Consider the following 25,573-nt stretch of genomic DNA (forward strand, 5'->3'; position numbering starts at 1 on the left):
CTGCAATTATCATTATCACTTTAATTAATGGTTCTTTGGCAACATCGTTTAAGTCAACTTAGCGAGTTGTAAAGACGGTCAGATTTGACCATTAAAATATTTTACCTTAAATACCGACCCAAAAGTTCAATGAGGTCGATCTTATCGATAAACATTTTTAATTATAACAAGACTCTCCCTAATTTTACTCAAGGGAAAAGTAGGAAGGGTTTTCATTGAAACGTCAAGCGAAATTGATGGGCTCGCCGTGTGCCGTGACCAATAGTCGTGGGGCGTTTGTATCGTTGGGTCGCGTCAGTCGAACGTCCGGAGTCAGTGTGGCCACACGCTTGTTTACCGTGGACACGTCCTGTCACGCGGTCGCCACGTGGACACCGCACGTGACACACATACCACCAATTAAAAAAAAACCGAACGCGAATCCGAACTCGATGTTCGGAAACTTTTTTATCAACTGTCAATTTTTGGCGGGAATTTCGTTGAATGTCAAAGTGAATACTGTGAAGTAACTTTAGTTATGAGAACTATAGTGTTGGTTTTTGGATTTGTTGGTAGTTTTTGAGTAGGGGAGAACATGTGTGGTATTTGGTACCTCGTCCTCGGCTTCCTGGCTTTGCCGGGCCCTTCCTGCAGCAACTCAGATAATTTAGGTTGGTGTTAGATTTATTACTCGCATAATTACCGGGGTATCCGCAGCTTGTGGCTAATGGCGTTTAACTTAATAACACTGGTTGACAGCGTTTTAATGCTCACAGATATATGTTTGTTGCGACTATTAGCGTTATCGCGTTTTGTTAATTGCCTCATTCGACGAGCTTCTATTATTATTTGTAGTGATATTTTTATTAGCTTAATGTGTTTGTTTTAATTTAATTAAAATGAATGCTGCATGTGATTTTGTTATGTTAATTCCTTATTATTAGGAGTGTACTGACATTAAAGTCCACACAAGGAGATAAGGCAATATCATGACAATCAGTTATAGGTTTTATTGTCTTAGCACTAAAAGTTACAATGGCTTGTTTATTGTTGAACGTCTTGAAGTTCTTTAACTCGGAGCAAGATATGTTGTGACTAGATAACATTGTTATCTAATACTCATTACAGAAGACTGAACTCTGGTGTCAGGTAATCTTAGTATTTATCTGAGCACTGTGTTTACTTTGATGACCTCATTATTTTTATTACGCAAGTTCTGATCTCTATTAGATTAAAATAAAACTCAACGTTGTTCTTCAAGATTAAAAGAACCGAATAATTATATGTTTTCTTTGTGAATGTTTTACAGACTAATTTTCCGCAATCTTGGAAATACTTGTATACTTTTTACTACAGGAATTGTATTTAAATAACTCGAGGTATATCAAAGAAGAATTTCGAAGGCAACAGAGCACAAAAATTAATTATGTCCCAGAAAAAGTACCGGACTGCAAACGTCCTAGATTAAACAAATATGTGTTTTAATTAAAACGGCTTCCATAATTCTAGCAGCCCTAGGCTAACATATGCTCCGCTATTTTAGCTTAGTTAACTACATCGCGTTTTGGCAACAGAAATTACGCAAACAGCCTCACTCGCGCGAATTAAAACGTTTGCCAGTAATTCGTAGCAAAGCCTTTGGATAATCACAACATCATTTGCTACGACTGCTACGAGCGTAGCTGACGAATCTTTACTACGCCGTAGCGTTCAATTGGGCGGCATGCGAGTTACGATCTTGCATAATACTCTCTTCCATTAAGTCAAGTGGAGTTCAACTTTGGAACTCAATTAAACTTTTCTTCTATTATGTTAATGAAGCACGCATACTTAAAAAAAGTGCCGGGTTCCGTCTCCAATGTTAATAAATTATAAGATAAGAGGTTTATTCGGTTTCAATGCTAATTGTTGAGAACATGTTGCATTTTTATAAGGAAACTGGAATAAAAAGAAGCATCTTTCGTCATTCAATAATGTTTTTATCGAGAATTATTTTGGGAATCAATCTTGTCGCAACGTGATTACATTAAAGTTAATTGAATGATCAATTCGGTGCTTTTATTAGAAACGGTATTATTATTCCTTTCTTGGCGGATTTCTGAAACAAATGATATTGACCTATTGAGCTTTAACAATAAAGTCGTTTACAGATCGAACCGTAGTTGACCTACATGTAATAAATATATGTTGGAGTAATGCAAAAGCATTTGGCGTTCCAAAACGGTCAGATAATTATCGGAACCGTATCGGTCAAGTGGAAAACTGCCCTAACGAACATTGCTACATCACCCGAATATATACAAAATACGTATTCACGTGAATAAACTAGAACAGAGAGCAGCATGTATTATGTTACCTGACCTGTATTATATGACTGGAGTTTTTATTTATACTTTGCCAGATGAAGCGGACAGAGGTGGACTTTTGTGTTATTTTATTACTTCCATTTGAATGAGATTATGTGAACTTCACTAAGAGTTATTTCAGTTCATTTGTGTATGTTTATATGTGTAATAAGAGAAATAAGGGAGATACAAGTATACGGAATATAACCGTCCTTTTTCATCGTAATATAAACTCCATGCTTACATCATTTCATGGCAGCCACAATTTATATTAAATTTATAAAAGCGTTGTTTCCTTTCAAATTGTGGCTAAACTGGCCTCTGGTGAGGGCTCCCAAACAAAAGCTTTGATGTTGCCGACAAAATCAACATGTACGTAGTTGTGAATGTTCATGAATTGCCAATTAACGGTAGGAGCCGTTCTTTTGTTTATTAAACAATTGTTTTGTTGTTTAACTAAAGTGTTCGAACCAATTGTAAACGTAGCTCAGCATTAAAATTTTGATAGACTTTATTGAATTGTGGTTTGTTGCTTCTATTGTTTGTTGCTCTTCAACTGAACGCTAATTTAAATTGCTTTTCGGTTGAAAGAAATGATTCGAGTACTCTCGGATGCTTTGTTTCATGTTCAGGAGTTTCCCCGAAACATCGCTTATTCAAGTAAGTCTACTTGTAACAATGCGTAAGCTTAGAAAATAACAATTCATAACAAATTAGTCTGTAGATACAACAAAGAAATGACAATCTTTAATCATTTATTTTATGTCATTGTTTCACGTATTGCTGAAGGGAATGATCACATAAATGTGAATGTATTATGTCATATAGTTATATGGGTATCGGGTCGGGTCTTAGTTCCCGGCTCGCTCTCCGGAATGATTTTCTTAACCGTTTCTTTATCGCTTCCTCAATCCGACAGCTTAACGGCCTCAGATCTTTAGATTCAAGTTAATTAAATAATAAGGAGATAAGTATGGTTAGTATTCATTACTTTGGGTAATCGTGTGCCTTTCTTAATCCTTATTTTATGTGCATTTTAAGGCTTTTTGTTTCGTTGATATGTTTGCAGTTACAAGTCTTACAGCCATTAACACTGGCTGTAACCTGAGGTAAGTTACGATACGACTTTATTGCTTCGCCAGTACTAAAATTGGACAATATAAATTCTATTGTTTCTATTGCGTTCTATGGGAATTGACGCTGCATCGTGGTCAGCATAGGTGACCGTTGGAAATGTATCAAAAAGACCGTACAGCGGAACTTGTCATTTATTTGTACCTATATCTTATTTTTTTGTCATTTGATTCGAAAGTGACTAAAGGTGCATAAAAATATGTGTCTGGATGTACTGGCTGGAAAGAACATTTCTTGTCAGACGGAGAAAAATTTAAGAAAAGAGGAGGAAAATTATAACTATGAATATAATGATAATTATTATAATATACATAACAGACCGTGTTCTTTTTTGAAAAGTTGGCAAAACTTAAAACTCCTTTGGTGTGATTCATCTGCTCATGCGCACCCTATCACATAAAAAGCAAATTGTATGTGAATCTGTAATAAATAAGGCACTACATAGATATTATTAATATTCCAAGTCTATGTAAAGATATAGTAAACAAAGTAGCCATTGCATAGACTATTTATTTATTTTCACTCAACAAAAACGCACCACTATAAAGTTAAGTTTAAATTGCAATATGTACGAGGTTCACTGACGCTGTAACTTCATTGTTTAGAAGCGCTAAAGTTTCTTTCGGCTTTAAAACTTTCCCGAGGAAATACACTTAAGATTTCCTCTCATTCTAAGTTTTTGCTTACTTCACGCTTAAGCCCTAGTGGCCAGTCACATATCTTTGCATTTTACTATGAAAACTTTTTTATGTGTTGCTCTACTTTATATCTTTTTAAGAATAATAAGTTTTTGAAATTAACTTCTTACTGAGACTGTTTAGTTTATGATTTCTCACTAATAACTTCGTCAGTTTTATATCTAGTTTTGATGTAAACGTAATAAGGTTTTTGAACTTAAATCATAAACACAAGTGCTTCGTCTCATATACCAAGCATATTTTGTACAGAGTACCTTGATAAGAATGTCCTTTCATACTGTTTTAGTACACAGCGTTAGTGCTAGCGTAATTTGTCCGTAACCAAAAAGAAGTACAAAAATTTCGCTTTTCCCTGAACCGGCTAAAACTACGCCTTCCTCACCATTTGCGTACCTAATTTCAGTTTACAATCATGAAAATGTAAATGTAAGTGGTAGACCTAAGGCCACGTTAATTGATGAATTTCACATAAGCGTACAAAGGTTATGCGTGATACCCCGGCCTCGCCTACTCGTAAATTAATTAAAAACGTGACAACCGCGAATTTAGCCCTTTTCATGCCGTGACTGAGTGAAGTAACCAAACAATGGCCGGTAATGTGCACGGGGAAAGTTTTGCCGATTTTATAATATTTAGTAATTTTGAGGTGAACAAATTGTGGTTTTTAAGTAGTGTATTTTACGGCTATTGTAAAGGAACTATTTTTAATGTCTTGTCATTGGTCTTGTCAGCGAGAGAAAGTTGTCAAAACTAGGAGCGAGTTTGAATTTATCGAGATTATTTGTATGTTATTACTTGATACTTATTTAGAGAAATGCAAGTGCAATTCTGTGCCAGTCATTGCTAAAAACATGCGCGACGTTGTCATTTATCGTAGCAAAGTTACTTGTTTTAATGAATAACATACAATTACAATTATATATATTAGTTATTGTTTTTAGGTGTGTATTTGATATTATTGTTTAGGCATATTTTTCATGCCAGCAAAATTCTGCGGTTGACAACAAAATTAACAACTCGCTAAACAAATTAGTTTAGCTTTGTGTAAAATATCTAAAACTGAATAATACACAATATTCCAATTATTATTACTTTGAATACTTCCACTCCTCCATCAAAGAAAGTAGGTCACAAATAGAGCCAATTCATAGAGAATGTATAGTATTTTATATAAAAGACACGTACTGGTTGTTTCAGCTTCTATTTCAAATCTGAATCCTGAACGGTTTCCCAGAACACCAGAGGCGCTGTTGATTTCAATATACTCGTTGCCTACACCTGAATTGTGGAGGTCAGGAATATATTCCGACGATCGACATTCGATTAAGTATTGAGCCTAAATCGGAACACCTGTATTGGGAAATATCAATACCTTCATACTGGACATGTACGAAATTGAACCATCTAACTATGAAATCAATTTTCCAAACCACGCAAGGAAAATGACCTCAGCATTTTGTTTCACTAAAACACACAGATATACCCAAACGTATTTTTCTCCCGTGACTAAACAGAATCGAGAAAACGACCTGTCGCAAAAACGGAGACAAATCTCATTCCTTAAAGAAGGTTCCATGACGGACAGAGGCCGAATCAAACAAAATATCTGGCATAAATAATTTAAGCTCAAGCCAAATTAGCATAACTCTCATCTTTATGAGAAAACGGCTCTCTGCCATTAACGTTAAATAAAACAAAATTTATTAGAACCTTATTTCTTGACATTCTACTTTAAATACGACAGAGACAAAGAAAATATAATTTGTTGGCAGAGCGAAATGCGATGGCTGAAAAAACAAAAAACACTTATGTGAAACGTGACAATTTGATTACGCGTATTGTGCTAGCATTAGCTTGTTTTTATACAGGGTGTGATGTTACGAGAATACACCTAATTTATTTTTTATTTTACATAAGATGAGACGTCTGAAACTCTGAACGGAGCTCGTCAAATCTTAGAAATATCTTCGTGTTTGCCAAAACTTTTATGTCATACGTGGCTTCTTCAATTTTAGTGAAAATATTTTCGGTGTTGTATACTTTTGTCATATACAATTTTATATTCGTGGAATTTCATTTCGTCTGGTTGTCTAGTCTCGGTTTAATGGCTTGCTTTCTTAATACTTTACATTAGATTGGAGTGCGAATAATGTGGGTACATTAAAATGTTGGTCACAACTTTGTATAACTTTTACGACTAACTGTATGAAGTTTGTTACTAAGGTGGGTAGTTAAAAATTATGAAGTTGTAAACACTAATGAGCAGGTTTGTATTATTTTTCAAGGTTCATTCACACCCTATGGCTTTCCCGTGCCGTAATTTCTACGTAATAGGTTAAGTCCAGTGCTCCGGGAACCAAACGTAATATTATGTAGCTACTCGAATATTATATGAACAACAAAATTAAATTGCCAGTTATCATAACATAGTAAAAAGTGTATTATAATCAATTCAATTTAAAAGTTACCTGAGCAGAATACTTTACCCACTCTTGGTCGTCCATTGACGCCCGTTTGCTTTATAAATAAGAACTTCATCATTTGATTTTAGACTCTAAGGCATATGAGATAGGGTTTAAGTTCGTAAATCATACGCCGTGTTGGGATTAAGGTGCTGAGATTATATTACGATCACCAATCCAGTGCTGAGCGCGGTGTTAATGGTGAAAATGCATCAGAAGTGAAGTAATCTAAAGATAAACATCGAACGAACTTACACTAAGAAAACATGAAAGCTCTTTGCTTTATGTTTGGTTTAGGTAAGCGTGAGATCCATATTTTTATTAGGGTTATGCAAACAATGGCTAAGAATAGTTTTCATTAAAATAATAGTAAACATAAAGAAGTAGATACTGTTGAAAAAATATTAGTGTACAGAAAGATGGATTTACTTATATTACTGAACACGAATAAACAAACCAGCGATACTTATTTTCACAGTTTGACCTGTGCCTTTGTAACCAAAAATCGGACGCCGTACCTTCCCGTATTCCAATAAAAGAAATCATGCGACTGACCGTCAAAGTCATGCATTGGCATACAAACACAGCACTATGAATTCAAGCCTTGTTTGTACTAGGTATATGAAACACGTTCTTTTGTTTATGTTTTGTTTATTCGTTGTTCAAACGTGCATTAAACATGAAGTCTTACAAATACAGCGTTGACCGACCCACTTCTCTGCTCGTATGTTATTAATATAAACTATTAATAAACAACTGTGTGACCTAAATACATAATTATACGTGGTTTACGCCAGTTACCGAAGGGGTTACTTATCAACTGAGCCTTTGAAATGCGATAAAGGAGGTTACACACGAACAGTGCGGTTCGCGTGCGTTAATGAGGCATAGTACGACTGGTGCGACTGTCACTGGTCAGTTCTGTTGCGTGCAAAGTAGGTATGGTCTTTACTGTTTTTGCATGTTGTTGGCTAAAAAACGTAGGTTAATAAACTAATGGTGGACGTGAAATTCATCGATTGGTATAATTTACTCTAAAATGTCGATTTTTGACATGAGCGTCCTCGCACATTGCGCCCACAAAACTAAGTAGACTCGGTTCACACCAACTGTTGGGCCTAATTAAAATGTCTTAGAGATTGTTTGGTATTATTGTAATCATAGATACAGCAATGTTGATTACAGTACGTTGTTAACACAGGCAGGATAACGCCTGTTAATTTGTTGGTTCAATCCCATACAGTCTTCAATGACACCCACGGGAGCTTGAAGAAAATCAGACTGTACATGCTTTTCCTTGTGAACATACCTACAGCTGTATCTCAGACAAGTAGGTAAGTACATACACATGTACGGTACACTCAAGTCCATATATTTACAGCGTTTTAAAAGAAAATTTCGCGATACGTTTGAAATGTGTCCTCTGCGTCTACCGTACCCTTTGGGACAATAAAAACCCGGCTAAAAGTAAATAGGTATTCTGTTCGGTCGGTATGTTAACATTCAGAAGCACCTTTGTATCCCTTGGGATAATACGTGAGGATAATGTCAGCCAGTGTTATTATATAACAAGGATGATTCCGTTACTTGGGACTTGGGACTGGTAAGCGCAAAAGTTTAGTGGCCGGCAAGGTAAGATATGTGTAGCTATTTCTTTTTTTTTGTATTTTTCTCTCTTGCTTTTTACATATTAAAATGTGTTTACAATTAAATTATAAATTTAAAAAAACCCCCGACCCAAAAAAAGTACGCAATAATTATGACATAAGGTTAAAAACGCTAAACACTATAAAAAGCAAAAAATAACTTTTATCACTACGTAAACTAAATTTTGTCGTGTCGGGGGACCGCTCTAATTCATTACTTTAGATACGTGTTTTTTTTTAAACGAATGTTGTAATCAGGTAGGTATCATTTGCTTTATGTAAGTATTTATGAAGGTAAAAAGCGGTCCCCCGACACGTCAAAATTTAGTTTACGTAGTGATAAAAGTTATTTTTTGCTTTTTATAGTGTTTAGCGTTTTTAACCTTATGTCATAATTATTGCGTACTTTTTTTGGGTCGGGGGTTTTTTTAAATTTATAATTTAATTTTATTTCATGCTTTTTAAAGGAGCTCCTTAATTTTTCCTTCTTTCATTTAATTTATTTTATCTTAAGATGGGGTCGCTATATGAGATGTCGAGATTTCGAGAAACAATAAAGATTAACCTTTGGACATTCTAGATTTTCAGCAAAAATATAAATCGGTTTATCCGTTTCATTCCGGCATTCCAGGGTTTCATCCGCCACATCCCATTTCCAGCATCAGGTTCTCGTCAATCAGAAACATGAAGAGAACTCGTCAAGACAAATTCAACGAGCCCAAACTCGATGGGTTTACTAAAAGGCAGTTCAGGGTTACGTCTCCTACCTTCGTGCCCTAACAGCAGACCAGCTCAGTAGTTCCAAAAGACATTAGTGTTTCAAATTTCAGATCCCACATATACTTGCAAGTAAACTGAGCGTGTAACATTCCTATCACATCTAGCAAACGAGCTGATGACCTTGAAGACCTGAACCGATTTCCACCAAACATAGCTAAGAACACTCCCGACTGACATACCTTTTAAACAAAAAAAACCGCATTACAATCGGATCATCCGTTTGGGAGCTACGATGCCACATACACACACACACACACACACAGACACGTCAAACTTATAACACCCCGTCGTTTTTGCGTCGGGGGTTAAAAACAAAAATATACTCTGCGCTTTATAAGTTTGTACGGCAGTAATTCAGCAGCGAATAATTTTATGACAAATTCTATTCAAAAGCTACGAATGTCGGACTAAGGTCCTGAATATTTATGGTTCTTCAGAAGTGATAAATTAAAGTTACTCTAACAAAATCTTCCCTTTGATAATCTACGGTTTATAAAACCGTTTAAAAGCTTTTCGCATTCCATTATTGAGTTACTTTAAAAACACAAGGTTCTATATGCTTACAGTGTAAATATCTACTGTTTTCCTCCAACAATTTTGAACCCAATCTTCGTTGACATAATCCAGAGCTATTTCTGCTAACGTTTACCTGTATACGAAGCCCAAATAAACCTGCCTCATATTGTTCCCCACATATATTTCGCTTCTTATGACCTAGACCTTATTAACACTAGGAAAACCGGGCGACATACCTTGCATAGCAAACATTGTGATAAGGGCAAAACAGACCCGAATATACTGTAGTTAAAGTGTCCTTTAAACTTGGCATTCCAACTCGACCCAAATACCACTCCAATTAACCCCTAAAAACTGTTAGTTGCCACCGAGATCCTAATTTTATTTATATTTTTTGACCTTCAAACTTTTAGAAGCCTTCTCGTGTAAACAAGGAGAACTATAAAGTATAGAACAAACAACGCACGGTAGGATTTGTTAAGTAAATTGTAGGTATATCATGCTTATTGTGACAGTTTTAGGTGTCCTAACTAAGCAATTTTATGTTGGTTAAACTTCTTTGTCAATTTGTTAAGTATCTTTGCAAACCTTGGATTGAGGAACAAACGGTGTTTATAACCTGTTTATTGTTCCGCGTCGGTAGTAAGATTTAATGGGGACATTGAAAACGAGAATAATAATATTCCACAAACAGATCTGATCATTATTTCGCCTAGCCTTTTTAAGGTGGACAGCTATTACCGTTAATATGTTTATTTAGCTTTCTTTCCCGTTTTTTATTGTACCCATGGGTTATTAAAAATTCAATGAGCAGAATTTGATGGGTGGAAGAACAATTTATTAGTGGAACGACTATATTGCATGTCATTTTGTATTGCAATTTTATTTTTGACTAGCTGTTGCCCGCGACTTCGTCTGCGTGGGCAATTTGGAATTGTCAAAATACTACTTATGCCGTAGCGTAGGTGTATTCTTTTACATAACAATATAATTAGGATTACCACTTAGCAGCAGCACGGGTTGATCAATCAAGGTGGTGTCGACGATGTGTGACTATTTATCTAAACAAAAGAAGTAAAGTTTGTGACGTTGAGGAAATCTCTGGATCTAGTCAACCGATTTGGAAAATGATTACGTAATTCTCACATAAAACAAAGGTCTGACAAAGTTGTCATTTGTACATTTTCTGCTGCAGCTGCGACAAATCAGGAGCCAGAAAGTCTGTCAAACAGTTTTACTTACCATGGATAACGCGGTGTCTAGTTCACTGGGTTGAGGAGATCAGATAGGCACTTCAAGTAAACATTGGTACTCAAAAAGATTCGGTTTGACTGGAAGCCAACACCCACACAATTGAGGAATAGCTGGGTGGATGATGACTGAGTCATCAGGCAAGCGCATAGTTTCACTACTTGTATTTCGGGGATTTTCTGTGCACTCACTCACTATGTTATGTTGGAATTCCACCGAAATGTTTGCATAAGTTCACGATCAGGTAAAGTATACGTCCGAGAGAGTAAGTCCAATTCGTGTGTTGGCACTTGAAGCCTGCAGTTCTTCCAAGATTTTCAAAATGTACGCTCGCAATTTGTCATTTCTTGGTGGAGCCAGCAGATCAGAAGAAACATAAGTGCTGTGTATACTGTGCGTCACTTCTGCACAACGGTAAAATTTCGTCTTTATAAATAGCACAAACGTTCGCTCTCTTGCGGAGAACGTTTAAATACCATATTATGTGTCACACGTAGGTAAACAGGACAACAGTATATTATCATCGAACCGCTTTCAAAGATCTGATGAGCGAACAGACCAGAACTGACTTGATCGCCTCGAGAAAATCAGAGCTCTATGAAGCGATCATTCGCTTTGGTTCCTACTGTTATTCTGGTTTCTGAAAATGTATTCAATTAACCAACGATGAATATAATTCTTAGCCGGCCGACTCTTTTGACTTCTCGAAAATCATAACGTTGGTTTTTGTGCAATGCACAAACGGAAATTCGATATATTACACATTCGATATTCACACTTCTACAGAATTGATATTAAAAGGTTTGACAACGGGCTATAGTAGCGTAGTTAAACTAACTGAAACAATTTTAGTGATCCTTCAATAAAGTTAGAGAAGCGGGTGTCATGATGAACATTAAGAGTTGGTAAATACGTGATGAAGATGACCTAATTCATTACTATTCTAATTTGTTCATGTACCACAAAACTCAAGTTAAGGTGGAGAAAAGGATTACCAAGCTCTCAAAGGCCTGGGCATTTGCAACACGTTGCATGGCATCCTGGAAAGTTACGTAATTCTCAGCCATCAGTTTGAGCAGTGTGAGGGAGTGTCAGGCTTTGGCCCTAGTGGGCCTCACAGGGGTTTGCTGAATCTCCTTGAGGGGCGCGTGAAATAACGGGTCTCCCAGAAGCCGGAAGGTCGATGACCCACTCAAAACTAATCGTTCACGCCTACGGTGGCCGGGAGTCGTCTCTCGACATCCGGCTTTCGTGGTGTCTTACCGCAGTGGCTGGGATGAGAGTTGGGAATTTTCAGTCGCTCCGCCGCCTCATTCTTTGTCATCCCATTTCTTCTCGCTCCAGATCATGGTTTAAACCGGGGCCGGGTGCGATAGGTCGCACAGTCCGCACAGTGGTGACCCGGGCGCCACCTCCATGAGATCAGAGTTGGGAATGTATGTTTGCAAAAACTAATAGAACATTTAGCGAAAACACGTTTGATAGTAATTCTGTCTTTGTAACTGAATAATATAAATGATATAAACGTAGCTATATAAAAGGTGTTTTTTTAGACTCAGTCCGTGGGTCTGACTGTGACTGTTCGTAATTGTAAACGGTGTATTTGTGATATAATTTTTAGCTCGATGATTTGTGATCAGAAGTTGAAAGCAAGTATGTATGTCTCTGGCCTGCGACGCGTAATTTGTACGTTTTCAGAACGAACGAACTCTTGTCTTCTGTTGACATCTTGCTGACGTATTGTGACAGGTAGTTATTCCCATTGATGTTAATTTTAGAAGTGACACAATGTTTTCGGTCGTATTTTGCCTACATTCTTCATTACTCAAAAAGTATATTAATAAGGACCTTCTATTTATATGTAAGTGAATTCAAAATAATGTAATATATTAAAACCAGGAACGTATTTTTAAGGATGTTTGAATATTAATTACAATGTTTTTTTTAATAATAATAAAATCTTAGACTCGCAATGCACTTTCAGTGTGATGCAGCAGTATATATTATATTTTATAAATATATATTACACACTTAGTATGTATATACTTAGTTAAGGTTACACACCGATTGACGTCACATGTTAGTGTTGGCCATCGCTGAAAACCAGCGCCGCGACTCTGTCTCGCATAGGGTCGCTGCATATGCTGAGCGAGGGCCATTTCGCGTGATCGTGACGCATATTTTCCTTTTTCCATTCTCTTCTTTTTTTCGTTTTCATTCCTGTTTTGTTTTATTTTTGTGAGCTTTTATGTGTATTCGTTTTTGTGTGTGCGTCACGAACGCGAATAAACGTTTTGATTTGATTTGATTATTTGATTTATGCATGTTTGTTATTGAATGAAATGAATGGATATTCATGTTTATGAGAGGTATAGCTTATATTATGTCAGAACAACATATGTAGACTTTTAAGAATGTGGGAAGTTCATAATTTCTTCGGGACGTGGGTGCCGCTTCCCATTGGGAACTACTGCCCGCACCGGGATAAAATATACCCTATTTTACTCGCAGATAATGTAGCTTTCTAATGGTGAAAGAATTATAAAAATGTCCTTGATGACGCGCTGATATTTCTTGTAGTGTTTTTATAGTAAAAAATATATGACAACGTTTGTATTTCGCTAATACAAACGTTGTCATATATTTTTTCTGAAAGTAAGAACATACCATGACAAATTAAGTCTGTTTTCATTGATATTTTACCTACTACCAGTTTTATGGCACATCTGTTTCTGCATGATTTTCTTCATCTATAATTTTAGGATATCATTTCTTTAAATTCAGTTTTTTGCTCAAGTTACTTATAAAAGCGTTATTTTCTATTTAAAGATTGATAATAGGCCGATAAACTTACAAAGTTCAACATTCAAATATGTGTCATTATTGCACCCGCTGTTGCAGAAACGTTAACAGAAATTATCGTTCATTGCTCATCCCCCGTAGGTGATAGCGTGATAATATATATCCTATATGTTGAACCGGCCCCCAGGTAATATTCATGCAAAATTTGATTTAAATCTATGCAGTACTTTTCGAGTTCAGTGAGACCAAACATACAGACAAACAGACAAACAGACATACAGACAAACAGACAAACAGACAAACAGACAAAAATTCTAAAAACTATATATTTGGGTTCAGAATCGATAATAGATCACCCCCCAAGTATTCTTTAAAAAAAATATTCAATGTACAGTTTTGACTTTCCTATCATTTTATTATATGTATAGATTTATTCTTCTCTCGGATTGATATTCTTTAACATATCTGCGCAAGAGTTGGACTAACAAAAACCTCCCTTACTTTCTTTCCCCCCAAAATCCCACAATCCTTTCATTGTACAAATTTAACTAGCTTCCGCGCAATAGGATTATCATTAAGAAAAACGGCTTTTAAATGAACTGTCCCTAATATAGTGAACCCTTCTGTTTCCCTTCGCAAGTAGCAGTAGAGACAAGGGTTCGTCCTACCGGTATGTCTGTTCCCGTCACTCAGGAACGGGTCGGAAATTAAGTAACACCTTATTGGATTGCACGAAACACTGGATTTACTAATGGTATTTAAATTACTTTAACACCGACTTTACACTTGTAAGTTACTGCAGTAAAAATTACGTAAGTCAATTCTGTAAGTAGTATGAAGCTCTAGGAAATAAGTATAAGTGACATACGCAGGGGTTTTAGATTTGTTTTATTGTAAGTCGATTATGTAAGCTACTTATGTAAGCATACGTATAGGTGTAAGGTCGTCGTCCTACTAGGTACTTTTCAAAAATGTAAAATGTTTTTAAAATTAGTAAACATATTTGATTAATTAATTAAATGAATATATAAGTACCACTTGAAAATTGGTTTAAAAAAATGCATTTAGTAGTAAAGTGATTACTTTATAATTAAACCTTCAAGAGCTCATTGTCAGCGATTTCAAAATGCTCAACAAATCAAATGCGCTTAAGTATTGACGCTCTTCAGTAGCATAAAATAAAAAACTTTCAGCGCCAATGTAATGGAATTCAATGGAAACTCAAACACTCAAACCCTGCCTATTATTATCAACAATTGATGTTTAATAAACAGCACAATGGGTGCTAAAACATCCATTTTGTTTGTTTAGTGTTATTTCGATCATAAATTTTGATAAAAACCCATTTCAATGAAGTTAGAGCGATATGGATTTTGGGAAGTGATCGTTCCATGTCGATGTTTGTTTTCATGGCGTTTTATGGCTGTAGTTGTGTTATAGTAAATGTGATGTGAATGGTCTGTTAGTAAATGAAAATACAAGGATTATTTTGTGTTTAAGATATCAAAGAGCTGAATGGTCTTTCAAAAAGGTCGGAGGTTTTTGCTATTTCGGAAATCGATTTGAAACTACAAATGAAAGTTGACTAATGTTGCTGCAACTAACCATGGGTTTACAACTCAATTTTGAATGGATTGTACTGTAAATAAATAAAAGATAAATAATTTATCTAATTTTCACACTTCTTTATCAACTTTTGCGACCAAATACACTAAGCTATTTATATTAATTTTTTTATACAATTATATTCACCTTTGCATACCTATTAACTAAGTTATAAGTCTACTTACATTTATTTACACTAACACATGTCAATCCGGTACCTTTGTAAAATTACATCACATTCTATCAAGAACACACAACCAAGCAACTTGATAAGGTAACAGTGCAACTTAAACCATACTACCAAACACTAGCTCATATCGGTCTAAACGTCTATGAATGTTACGTCTGTCTGTCTGTGCATCTGATTCCAGGGTAATGGCACCCAAGATACGGGAATACTAATGTGAATAGTTTATCTTGAAATAATATAGTCGATTTTCCCTTACAATGCTTTACAAAAGTAAATTACGAGAAAAAACAATATTAATCTCATTTTCATTATCAATTCTTTTTTGTATCATTCTTATCTAGGTTCATTCTAATTATTTACAATGTCTATTTATAGGTACACTAACACATATCATTGAACATGGTAGTTTCTTAAAATTATGTTACATTCTCCAAATAAGAGATAGATAAGCAACTTAATACTATGGCAACTTAATATGTATAACAGTGCAATTTAAACCATAGTTCAAACACTAGCTCATATCGGTCTAAACGTCTGTCTGTGCAACTGATTCCAGGGTAATGGGACCCAAGATACGGGAATACTAATGTGCAGATGTTAATGTGAATAGTTTACTTAAGTTTGTTAGAAGCACAGGTCTTCGTATCTAGTATTCACATGAATGATGTTGTAACTACGTACTAGCTTTAGTTTCCTTGAGCTTATTTTCATTCTCGTTTTAAGAAATTGGCTTAAATCTCTTTTTAGTGTACAGTCGAAAATGTGTTTTACATACATAGAGGTCAGATCCATTTGAATTGAACATCATGGTAAAATATGGCTATGCTTTGGGTACATAAGAATACTAGACTTCGCATACATGTTTGTCAATAGGTAGGTGGTAGACCATTTTAACGACCGACTTTACGAACTTTTGCATAAGGAATATTACTTAGAAAAAACATTGACTCGATCATCCATTTCAGCTGTTAGTTAGTCGATCAGTAATATTATTAAACTATTTATATGTTTGAACAAATTTGATATGACAGGAACATGTTGCAAAAATAGCTAAACATTTTTTTTGCAAATGAAACTTTTGTTAGTTTTCAATTGTAATCTAATTCCTTTTACATACAATTCAACAATATTCATTAATTCATTTGAAAATTGTCTCTGTTCTGGATTTTGTTAGATATAAAATATGATTTAAAAATAAAAATATTTCTACATAAAAAGTTTTTTAAGTGCACTATGCAGCTTGTGCAGTCATTTATTTTATTTAATTTGAGCGAGTTACAAGTAGGTCATCCATTCGATGATAACTGGTCACCGCTATCTATGTATTTTTTTTATAACTGAAGTTGGTTCGCAACCGTAACCTATTTAGTTGTTTTTAAATTATTTACTTATTTATACTTTATGTACAAAATTAGTACGATGGCGGACTTAATGCCACTGGGCATTCTCTACCAGTCAACCATCGAGTTAAAGGGTGATTATAAACAGGTACAATAAAAAGTATATGCAACAAAAAAATACTTGATGAAAAGAAGGAATTAATGATTGTGCTAATGTAATATACCTAACTTATATTCCAGCTTAATACAGACACAATTCAAGTTAAATTGTGTGTGTAGGTACATGTTTCTCTGGTGAATTGTTCTTTGGTTAGAATTGTATATTCTAACCTGTAACATGTAGTTAGAAACAACAATGTTCAAAATATCTTCAACCAAGATTAGTTTCATGTCATGGTTTCTCTAGATACGATTTACTGGCACAAATCTCCCAAAAGCAAGCGCTCAGACAGTAAACCTACAAGCTATACAAATATTTGTTTTGTGAGGAAATCTAACCTGTGAGGTTCGTGGAGCCACACAAGACCAAACTGACCTCGACCACAGCAAATACAGGAGTAAAGCTTAGTAAAAAATGTGCTTACAAGGACCAAAATGTGCCAGAACAAAAAGTTTGTCGCCTAAAAGGACCAAAATGACTTTATTTAGGTACTTTTTCACCCTTGTTGCCTTTTAATTGTATTAAATGTTGAAATAAACATGAAACCAAAAGCCATTATTTTATTTGTACGTATCAAGCAGCCAGTGCACATAGATCTCAATATGCCACGTAGACAAAATGCCTCATGCCTCGGCATGGAAACGAGGCATAAATATCCCAGTATATTAAACCGAACGAGCTCGGAACAGGCTCCAAACAAAACACTGGCTTGTGAACCCAGGAATTCACAAATAAATTACGAACCTTGTATTTTTAAACACAGTCTGACGAAAATATTGTAACGAGAGCAATCTATTTTGTCTCAAATATAATGGCGTATTACTTTTCAGACTTGATCATCAAAATTGATGGCACTTTTTTATATATTTTCTAGTTTATTGTAAAAGCAATAGGCACTTTGAAGACTAAACCTAAAATTATGATTATGAATCTTAATGCCCGCGATGCTCTTTAGAAAGTAATTTAATTTTTAAAGCTGCGTTGATGAGTGTTTTGAAATAAGAAAGCGTAAATGATGAATTTGGATAACTTAGAATATGGTTTTAAAGTATTTAGTAACATGCTTTGGGTAAGCAAGTTATTTTCATAACCAGAAATGGATTTTAGACCGATTGACGATTACCTAAAAAACTTTTTACAAAAAATATAACCGACTTCAATGTCATGCCTCTACTATGCTGAAGACCGCATCAAAATCGGATCACCCAAACATACATAGAGATCAAACCTAGAACTCCTTTTTTAACTCGGTTAAAAAAATACTTCCACCTACACATAATACACTCAGGTGCACAAAATCCTACCAAAATCCACGTTAGTCAAACTTTGTTTTATTATCACCTTCCCGTAGAAGTGCAGTGATGAGCACGGAGTTTCTAATTGAAATGTACGGCAGCGCAGGCAATGCATTCTCCGTATTGCAATCATCGCTTGCTCTGTAACTTGATTGGTGATTTCAGGGGACCAGATTTTCCTGTTTTTACGGACGTGACGTGTTTGGGAAAGGGTGCTAATTTCTACAAATCAATTATTCTTTTAAATAGAGTCAATATGAACTAGAGCAAAGTTGTATACAGTACAACTTTAATCTAATTAGATTTTACAATTATAAGAGTAAAGATAAAATACATATGTTAGTCCAACAGTTTAGACATCAACAAAATGAGTTCCTTTTCGTTTAGAGACTTAGTATTTTTATGAGAACCGCAAGTGTATCAGCTAAGCTTAATTTAATGTAACCGTCAGAATCACTGTCACTACTTCTATTAATTTCGTTATTTATATTTTTGTCTATTAAAATCAAATTCAACAATTTGCGGTAGGTATTTAGGTTACACAGGTAGTGCCGTATGATGAAGCAAGTGCACTTGGACATCATACGGTCGCAGTCGCCCAATTTAGCAAGCATTGACGTTCAGAGCTTGTTGGACGTTTGACCATTTTGTACCAAATATGCTTTCAATGCGTTTGATAGTCTTATGTGACTGTGGCATGAAATGGTTATACTTTTGATTCTACGAAGTTATCATCATCTGCATATGTTTAGTAACTCGTTCAGCTAAATATTGGGTAAAGTATATAGTCTCAACTTTAAAAAAAATATAAATTAATTTGTAACTAAACATGTAATCTATCTAATAAAGAGGAAACATTTTTTGTTTGTTTGTACCCTGTTTGTTAGGGGAAAAAATATTTCACTGTTGGAAAGCCACACTCTTCCAAAGTATCACAGGGTATATTTATCCCGGTACCAGAAGTAGTTCACTCGGAACGCGGGCGAAACCGCGGAAAAACGGCTAGTCCTTTGATAAACATTGTTGATACCTACCAATAATTTCGTGATAAGTATTTCAATAAAACTTGATATTATACTAACATTGTCTAACAAATAAACAAAACAGCGTTTCTACATGCAAGTTTATAACAGTAATTTCCGTAAACTGCTACCCGTAATTATTTCCATCCCGTTTATTCGCGATGCATTAAAATGGTGCTTCGTGTTAATTTAAACTGTATCATTGCCCTATATTTTGTCGAGAATTTTGGCTACTAATTGCTGTCACTACAATGTAGAATTTGCACAACGTATTTTATACAAATAATTTAGAGGACTTTGGAGACTGTCTTCTAAAATTATATTTTGTTTCAATGAGAATTTAGTACTGCATACTTGAAATTCTGTTTAGTGCATGAAAATGTTGAGACGAACTTTATCATTCTAACATTATTTATTTGAATTAACTCTAAGCTGTATGCCACATTTTATTTTTTCCTTTTTTATGATGTTTAAACAAAATTGCTTTATTTACAAAACATGAAAAGATCTCAAATAGCAACGTTTTGTAATATAAAATGAAAAACGTCCCATAATATTCTATTTGAATCGCCAAGCTTGCTGTACAAATTAATTATTTTAATTACAGCTACTCTTATTACAGGCGTTGAATGGCGTAAAAATAGATCAAAGGAAACTTGTTAAAAATATATTAAAAGTAAACCCGTTGAGGAGAAAAGATAGTTAGAATCATTAAATAAAATTTATTACTTTTACTTTTTAAAAGTACGGAGTCATGAATGGGCATAATCCTTAAGAATACTTTGTGACTGAAATTACATTTAGTAAAGACTTTTCAAATGAAAGACTGGTGAAAACTAAAGGTTTATATTTGTATTTGTGATAATTATTATATTTTTTTGTCTTCCTGTAAAAGAGTTAATTAAAAATTAAAGCAGCGATTTTTTCCTGCGACCTGATAAGATGATAAAAAATCATTGAAAATATTTATCCTTCGTTCAAAACCGTTGACAATCAGTGCCAAACAGTACGTACTTTAAACCGCCGCGTTAGGCAATTTGGCATGGGTATGGTGTGTAATGCATATCGGCTTTATCATCTAATGTTACATAATATTACTTAAGTTCACAAGGTGATAACAATTTATGTTTAGTTGTATGATAAAATTGAATAGAAGATAAAAATTATCGTCAAAAAGTATTGACACTCCGTCAGTTGAAAGAAGCATTAACTTTAATGGAGCTTTGTACAACTGACGGACTGTCACATAAATATGTGCCTGTTTCAATCTTCGTTTTTTACATCTTCGCGAAATTTGACAGATAAATAATTCCCATATTAATCACATCATATCCAAATCATAAAAAATGCATAATTCCGGTATGCTTACATAAAACCAATATATGTATGTATGTACGTGTTTGCAGTATAAATCTCCCACATTTTGCGTAGTTCCCATCTTACGGCGATTTAATCGAGGTTTAACCAGTAGGCCTTAAACGTAACTTAATTATGCAGGCCAGGCAGGCCTGGAGTATAAATGACACGAGTGTGCGAAGTTGATCGGTGGACCGTGGGCCCGATTACGGCCATTTAACCCGCCGATGTCGCAGTTAATCGAAGCCTGGACTTGGAAGCTCGTTAGATAATTATTAATGAACTAGCGATGCCCTAGGGCAGTTGATGGTAATCTTTTATTAAATGTAGGCGTTTTGGTTTTCTATGAAAAGTAGTGCAAATAAAAATAGTAAGGATCACCGAAGCCGACCCCAACACAGTTGGGAAAAAAGGCTCGGAAGATGAAGATGACGATATCACCGAAGCAATTATTATCCCAGAACTACATTGAGTCAATGAAAAATAAAAGATAATTTGTTGTAAAAAGCTTTTTTTTTTAAATAAAATCTTTGTTCTTTATTTTTTCCTCTACATATGAAGTACTTGTAATTTCTTATCGTGCGAAAGTTGATTCTTGGAAGTCAAACTTTACTAAAAGCAAGTTTTTGTTGTGTTTCTCAGTTTCTACTTGCGTCGTTATGAATGTTAAGTAAAATTATATTTTCGAGAATTTACCTTGAGATATTTTTTTATCCTTGTTAGTACTTTATCCTGTACTGAAAGGTCATTGATTCATTTCATAAGTCAAACAGTAATTAGTATATACAGTCTTTGACATCGGATAAAAAACGCGTTAATTTCAGTGAAATCACCATCAAATAATAACAACCGACTACATCTAGAGGCGCGTACGCACGTACGAACACGAACATAGCGAACACAAACACCAGACCCGAACATTTGGTTCGTACGTATGGACGGCATATTCGAACACGAACGCAAACATAGTTCGAGTCGAGTTCGCGAACAACAGTCGTGAACTCTATCTTAGTAGCCATGACGGCGTCGTTGGAAGTGGTCGATTGGGAAGTTATTAAAGCGCTGCGAACACCGTCCATACAGAACACACTACAAGGATCGCCGCGAACATGTTTGACGAACAGAGTGTTCGATGTTCGATAGTGGTACGCACGTGCGAACCAAGTTGTTGCATATCATGTAACGCAACAAATTTGTTCGTACGTGCGTACGCGGCTTAGAGGGTACAAACAAGTCCCTTAATAACTGGTCTTCATAGTTATACCTAGGGAGTTCAGTTTATCGCAACAACGAAATGAGTTTAAAGAATACACCTGGCCAAATAAAGCTAGCTGTTTGTTCGCTTATCACTGTATCTCTGCCAAGCCCTAAGGGTCACACTATGTTTTTATGTTATTATAACGTAATAGAAGATCTCCCGAGAACCACCCATATCAAAAGCCTGTTATACACTACAACAAATTATCGGGGGATAAAACTGTCAAACCTATCGGCTTCTTTTGTTTTCCAAGCATCTTCAGCCATGATCCTAACATATTTCCTATTGTTTATGTTCGGGAAAAATCTTGGAGCGACAAACAATGTAGTGCCTTAACTCCCATCTCTCGGGGTTTGGCAAACACCTTTTATTCGTATTATCTGTCCGACTATTGTTTCCCGGTTCCTCGTGGGACGATATGAGTGACTGACGAGATGTCTTATGTCTTTCCCGAATTTAATGGACTTCGTATAAGTTTGGGGCACGTGTATTCTAATTTTTGGGAAGCTACACGTGATACTTGCACGAGTAAAAGACGCGGATTATAAATATTATTGCGACTGTTTTTGTATTTTTTTTCTGTGTTGACAGCGATGATTATGCACTTAAAAGTTATGTGGTCAGAGGGTTTTAAGATGGCAAAACTCAATAATTGATGATTTGTATTCTTCTGCTTATGCCATGAAACAAAAGACTCAGGCTCAGCGCTCATTTTTGTTTTCGTGCTCACAAGCGTTATCGTTGAGATTTCAACTTTATCTCTATGTACTTAAGTTATAATTTTATTCATCAAAAGGAAGAACTGTAGTGTTTTTAGACAGAGTTTATGTTGTTTTCAAGCGACAGAGATGTTTTGTTCCAACATTTTAGGAAACTTTTAAGCATTGTTTTGGTAGTTGGCGTCAGAAAGAAGACTTTTTACGTCTTTTATGTTGGAATTAGATAAGTGACGTCATTTCCTTGCTTCGAAGTACTTTTTAAGAATGAAACCTGTTGAGTTGGTTCCTTGATAACCATTTACGAGTTTATGAAGCACAGCTATATTGAACTGTATAAACTATAGTGTATAAAATGACTTGAGAAAATAATGATCTTTTGATCAATTTCAAAAAGTTTATTAAAAGACGCCGTAGAAATTAATATTTTTTTATTATTTAGACAAAGAGGATAACTTAGGTATATGATTTTTTGAGAATATTGCGTTTTATGCTTTCTCTCGCTTAATACAGAACAAACTACGGTCATACTAGCTACGCTGAGATTCAAAAAATGTTTCTGTGCAGCACCTCGTACGATATTCATTCAATTCCTATCATCATAGGACTAAATAAAAAAAACCGCACACTTAAACACTTCATAAGGACAAATTGATGTGGGCATGTCCCATGTCCCAATTAATAGGGTGGGCTGTAACGTCTATCACAGAGTAATGACCAAAGCCACACGTCCTAATGACGTCAGCGCTGAGAACCTTGCGGTTTGTACTTCTGGCCATAGCCAAGTAGCCATTTTGGTAATTGTTAGAGAACATTTGAATTTAGAACGCGACATTTGAATTTAGAATGCAATTGCTCCTCATGATGAGATTTTATGGCATGTCAATATGTTTTTTTTGTTATATGGTTGGATGTAAAACATTAGTACCAACTGGAACTGAGTAATGAATAAAGCCACACGTCCTAATGACGTCAGCGCTGAGAACCCTGCGGTTTGTACTTCTGGCCATAGCCAAGTAGCCATTTTGGTAATTGTTACAGAACATTTGAATTTAGAACGCGACATTTGAATTTAGAACGCGATTGCTTCGTGGGATCAGAAGTTAGGATTAATCATTTGTTTTTAGGGTTCCGTACCTCAAAAGGAAAAAACGGAACCCTTATAGGATCACTTTGTTGTCCGTCTGTCTGTCTGTCTGTCTGTCTGTCTGTCTGTCAAGACCCTTTATCTCAAGAACGCGTGGACGTATCAAGATGAAATTCACATGAAATGCTCAGATCTGTTGTCCCTTTAAGCTGTGAAAATATCAAACATCTTAGCCAAGCCAATCCAAAGATACAGCCGATTATGTCGATATTTTCAACAAATTTTCGACACTCGCAAAGGAATCAAAACCTACAGGATACTTCCCGTAAACTCAGAGTCTTGAAATTTGGCATGAAGCATTATCATATAATGCAAATATAGGAAAAATTACGAAAATCTCATTTTTTTAGTTATATAATATAAAAAAATATTTTAATAAAATGAAACTTACTACCTTATTTCTCACGAACGAATAAAGGTATCAAATTGAAATTTATACCAAATACCAAGGTCTATTGTCCCTTTAGGCAGTGAAAAAATCAAACTTCTAAGTTAACGCGATCAAAAGATACAGTAGTTATACCGACACCTTAGACGAATTTCCGTCACACGCTAGGGAATCAAAACCTGCAAGGTACTTCCCGTGAACTCAGAATCTTGAAATTCGGCACGAAGCAACGTTATATAGTACAGATAAAGGATAAATTGCGAAAATGATAAATTTGAAGTTACATAAAATATTAAAATATTATTTTGCGCTTACATGACATAAAATATTTTTTTAATAATTATAAACTTACTACCTACCCTTTTTCACATGAACGCGTAGAGATATTAAAGTTCAAATTCATATCAAACACTTCCTAAATATAATTGCCTCTAAACTGTGATAAATTTTAAATCATTCAAAGGCCATTGGGCACCTTAGTATGGAAACCATACCCACGGCGGATACGAACGAAATATAGCACAGTATAATGATAAAGGCTCTGATTTACTGTGGCATTAGTCGCATCAATGTGAACCATGGGAATCTAGAGAAAATCAGGTGTAAACATCAAATATTTTCCTCATTAATAATGGGGAATTTAAACGATCAAGTTTGACGGATTTGAGAAATCATTTCTTTGTAGTGAAAGAGTATACTCTTCGTTTATTTCCATCGTCATCAGGTCAGGATCAGATGATGGAAATCCTGAGAAATCGAGGGCAACTATCAGAAATTGTAGGCATGCATAGGATTACAACTTGATTCTCAGATGTATGTCTGTTGATACTATCAAACAGTGAAGGTTTAGAGCTTACCTGATGATGGAGACGTGAGAAAGTCGAGAGAACTCCTCAACGGTATGTTTTAGTTACGTCGTGTTTGGGCTTATATTATTCGTATTGTAGAAACAACTTCTAAAAACAACAAGAAAATTGTTTATCGGTCTAGATCTCGGTGGTTAAATAAATATAGATGCATCCTCTAGACACCGATTTCTAGACCGATGCACCTAACATCTTTTTAATTTCTTTCTTGCTTTTGTTTTCTTGTTGCTTTTTTATATGTTTGAAGTTGGATTTGTTTGTAAAATGGTACAAAATAAAATAAAGCCGACTTTATAAAACAAAGAAAGGGACAGAATTACACTTTTGTCAAGGCTCTAGAAATGTAAAGCCAGCAGCCCCGAATCCTACTCTCTAGCAGTCGTTGTTACAATTCGACAGTTACAAGTCGTCAGGCAGTTTCGAACAAAACCTGAAACTGGGGCTCATTAGGTGATTAATCCCTCAAAAATAAAAGATCCCATTAGTAGTGAATTCTCATCACCTAAAATAAAATAAGCTCCAACACAAGGTTACGTTATAAATTGTAAAGGAGTTTCCATAACTATATCTGATCTTTGATATCGATCCCACAATGGCAGTCAAACCTATCTATGTGG

At 35.2% G+C, this 25,573-nt stretch overlaps 1 protein-coding gene across 2 annotated transcripts in view; it reads left to right on the forward strand.

Annotated features, from left to right (window-relative positions):
* The first annotated feature begins 262 nt into the window (after nt 1–262).
* Nucleotides 263–25,573, forward strand: part of LOC110378985 (uncharacterized) — a 46,296-nt gene continuing 20,985 nt past the window's right edge. For both annotated transcript variants that reach the window (XM_021338465.3, XM_021338474.3), the window contains exon 1: nt 263–650. In XM_021338465.3, the coding sequence (XP_021194140.3) occupies nt 575–650 (76 nt within the window). In that variant the 5' untranslated portion in view covers nt 263–574. The remainder of the gene's footprint in view (nt 651–25,573) is intronic.

The sequence above is a fragment of the Helicoverpa armigera genome, chromosome 2 (assembly GCF_030705265.1).
Source record: "Helicoverpa armigera isolate CAAS_96S chromosome 2, ASM3070526v1, whole genome shotgun sequence".
NCBI classification, from domain to species: domain Eukaryota; kingdom Metazoa; phylum Arthropoda; class Insecta; order Lepidoptera; family Noctuidae; genus Helicoverpa; species Helicoverpa armigera.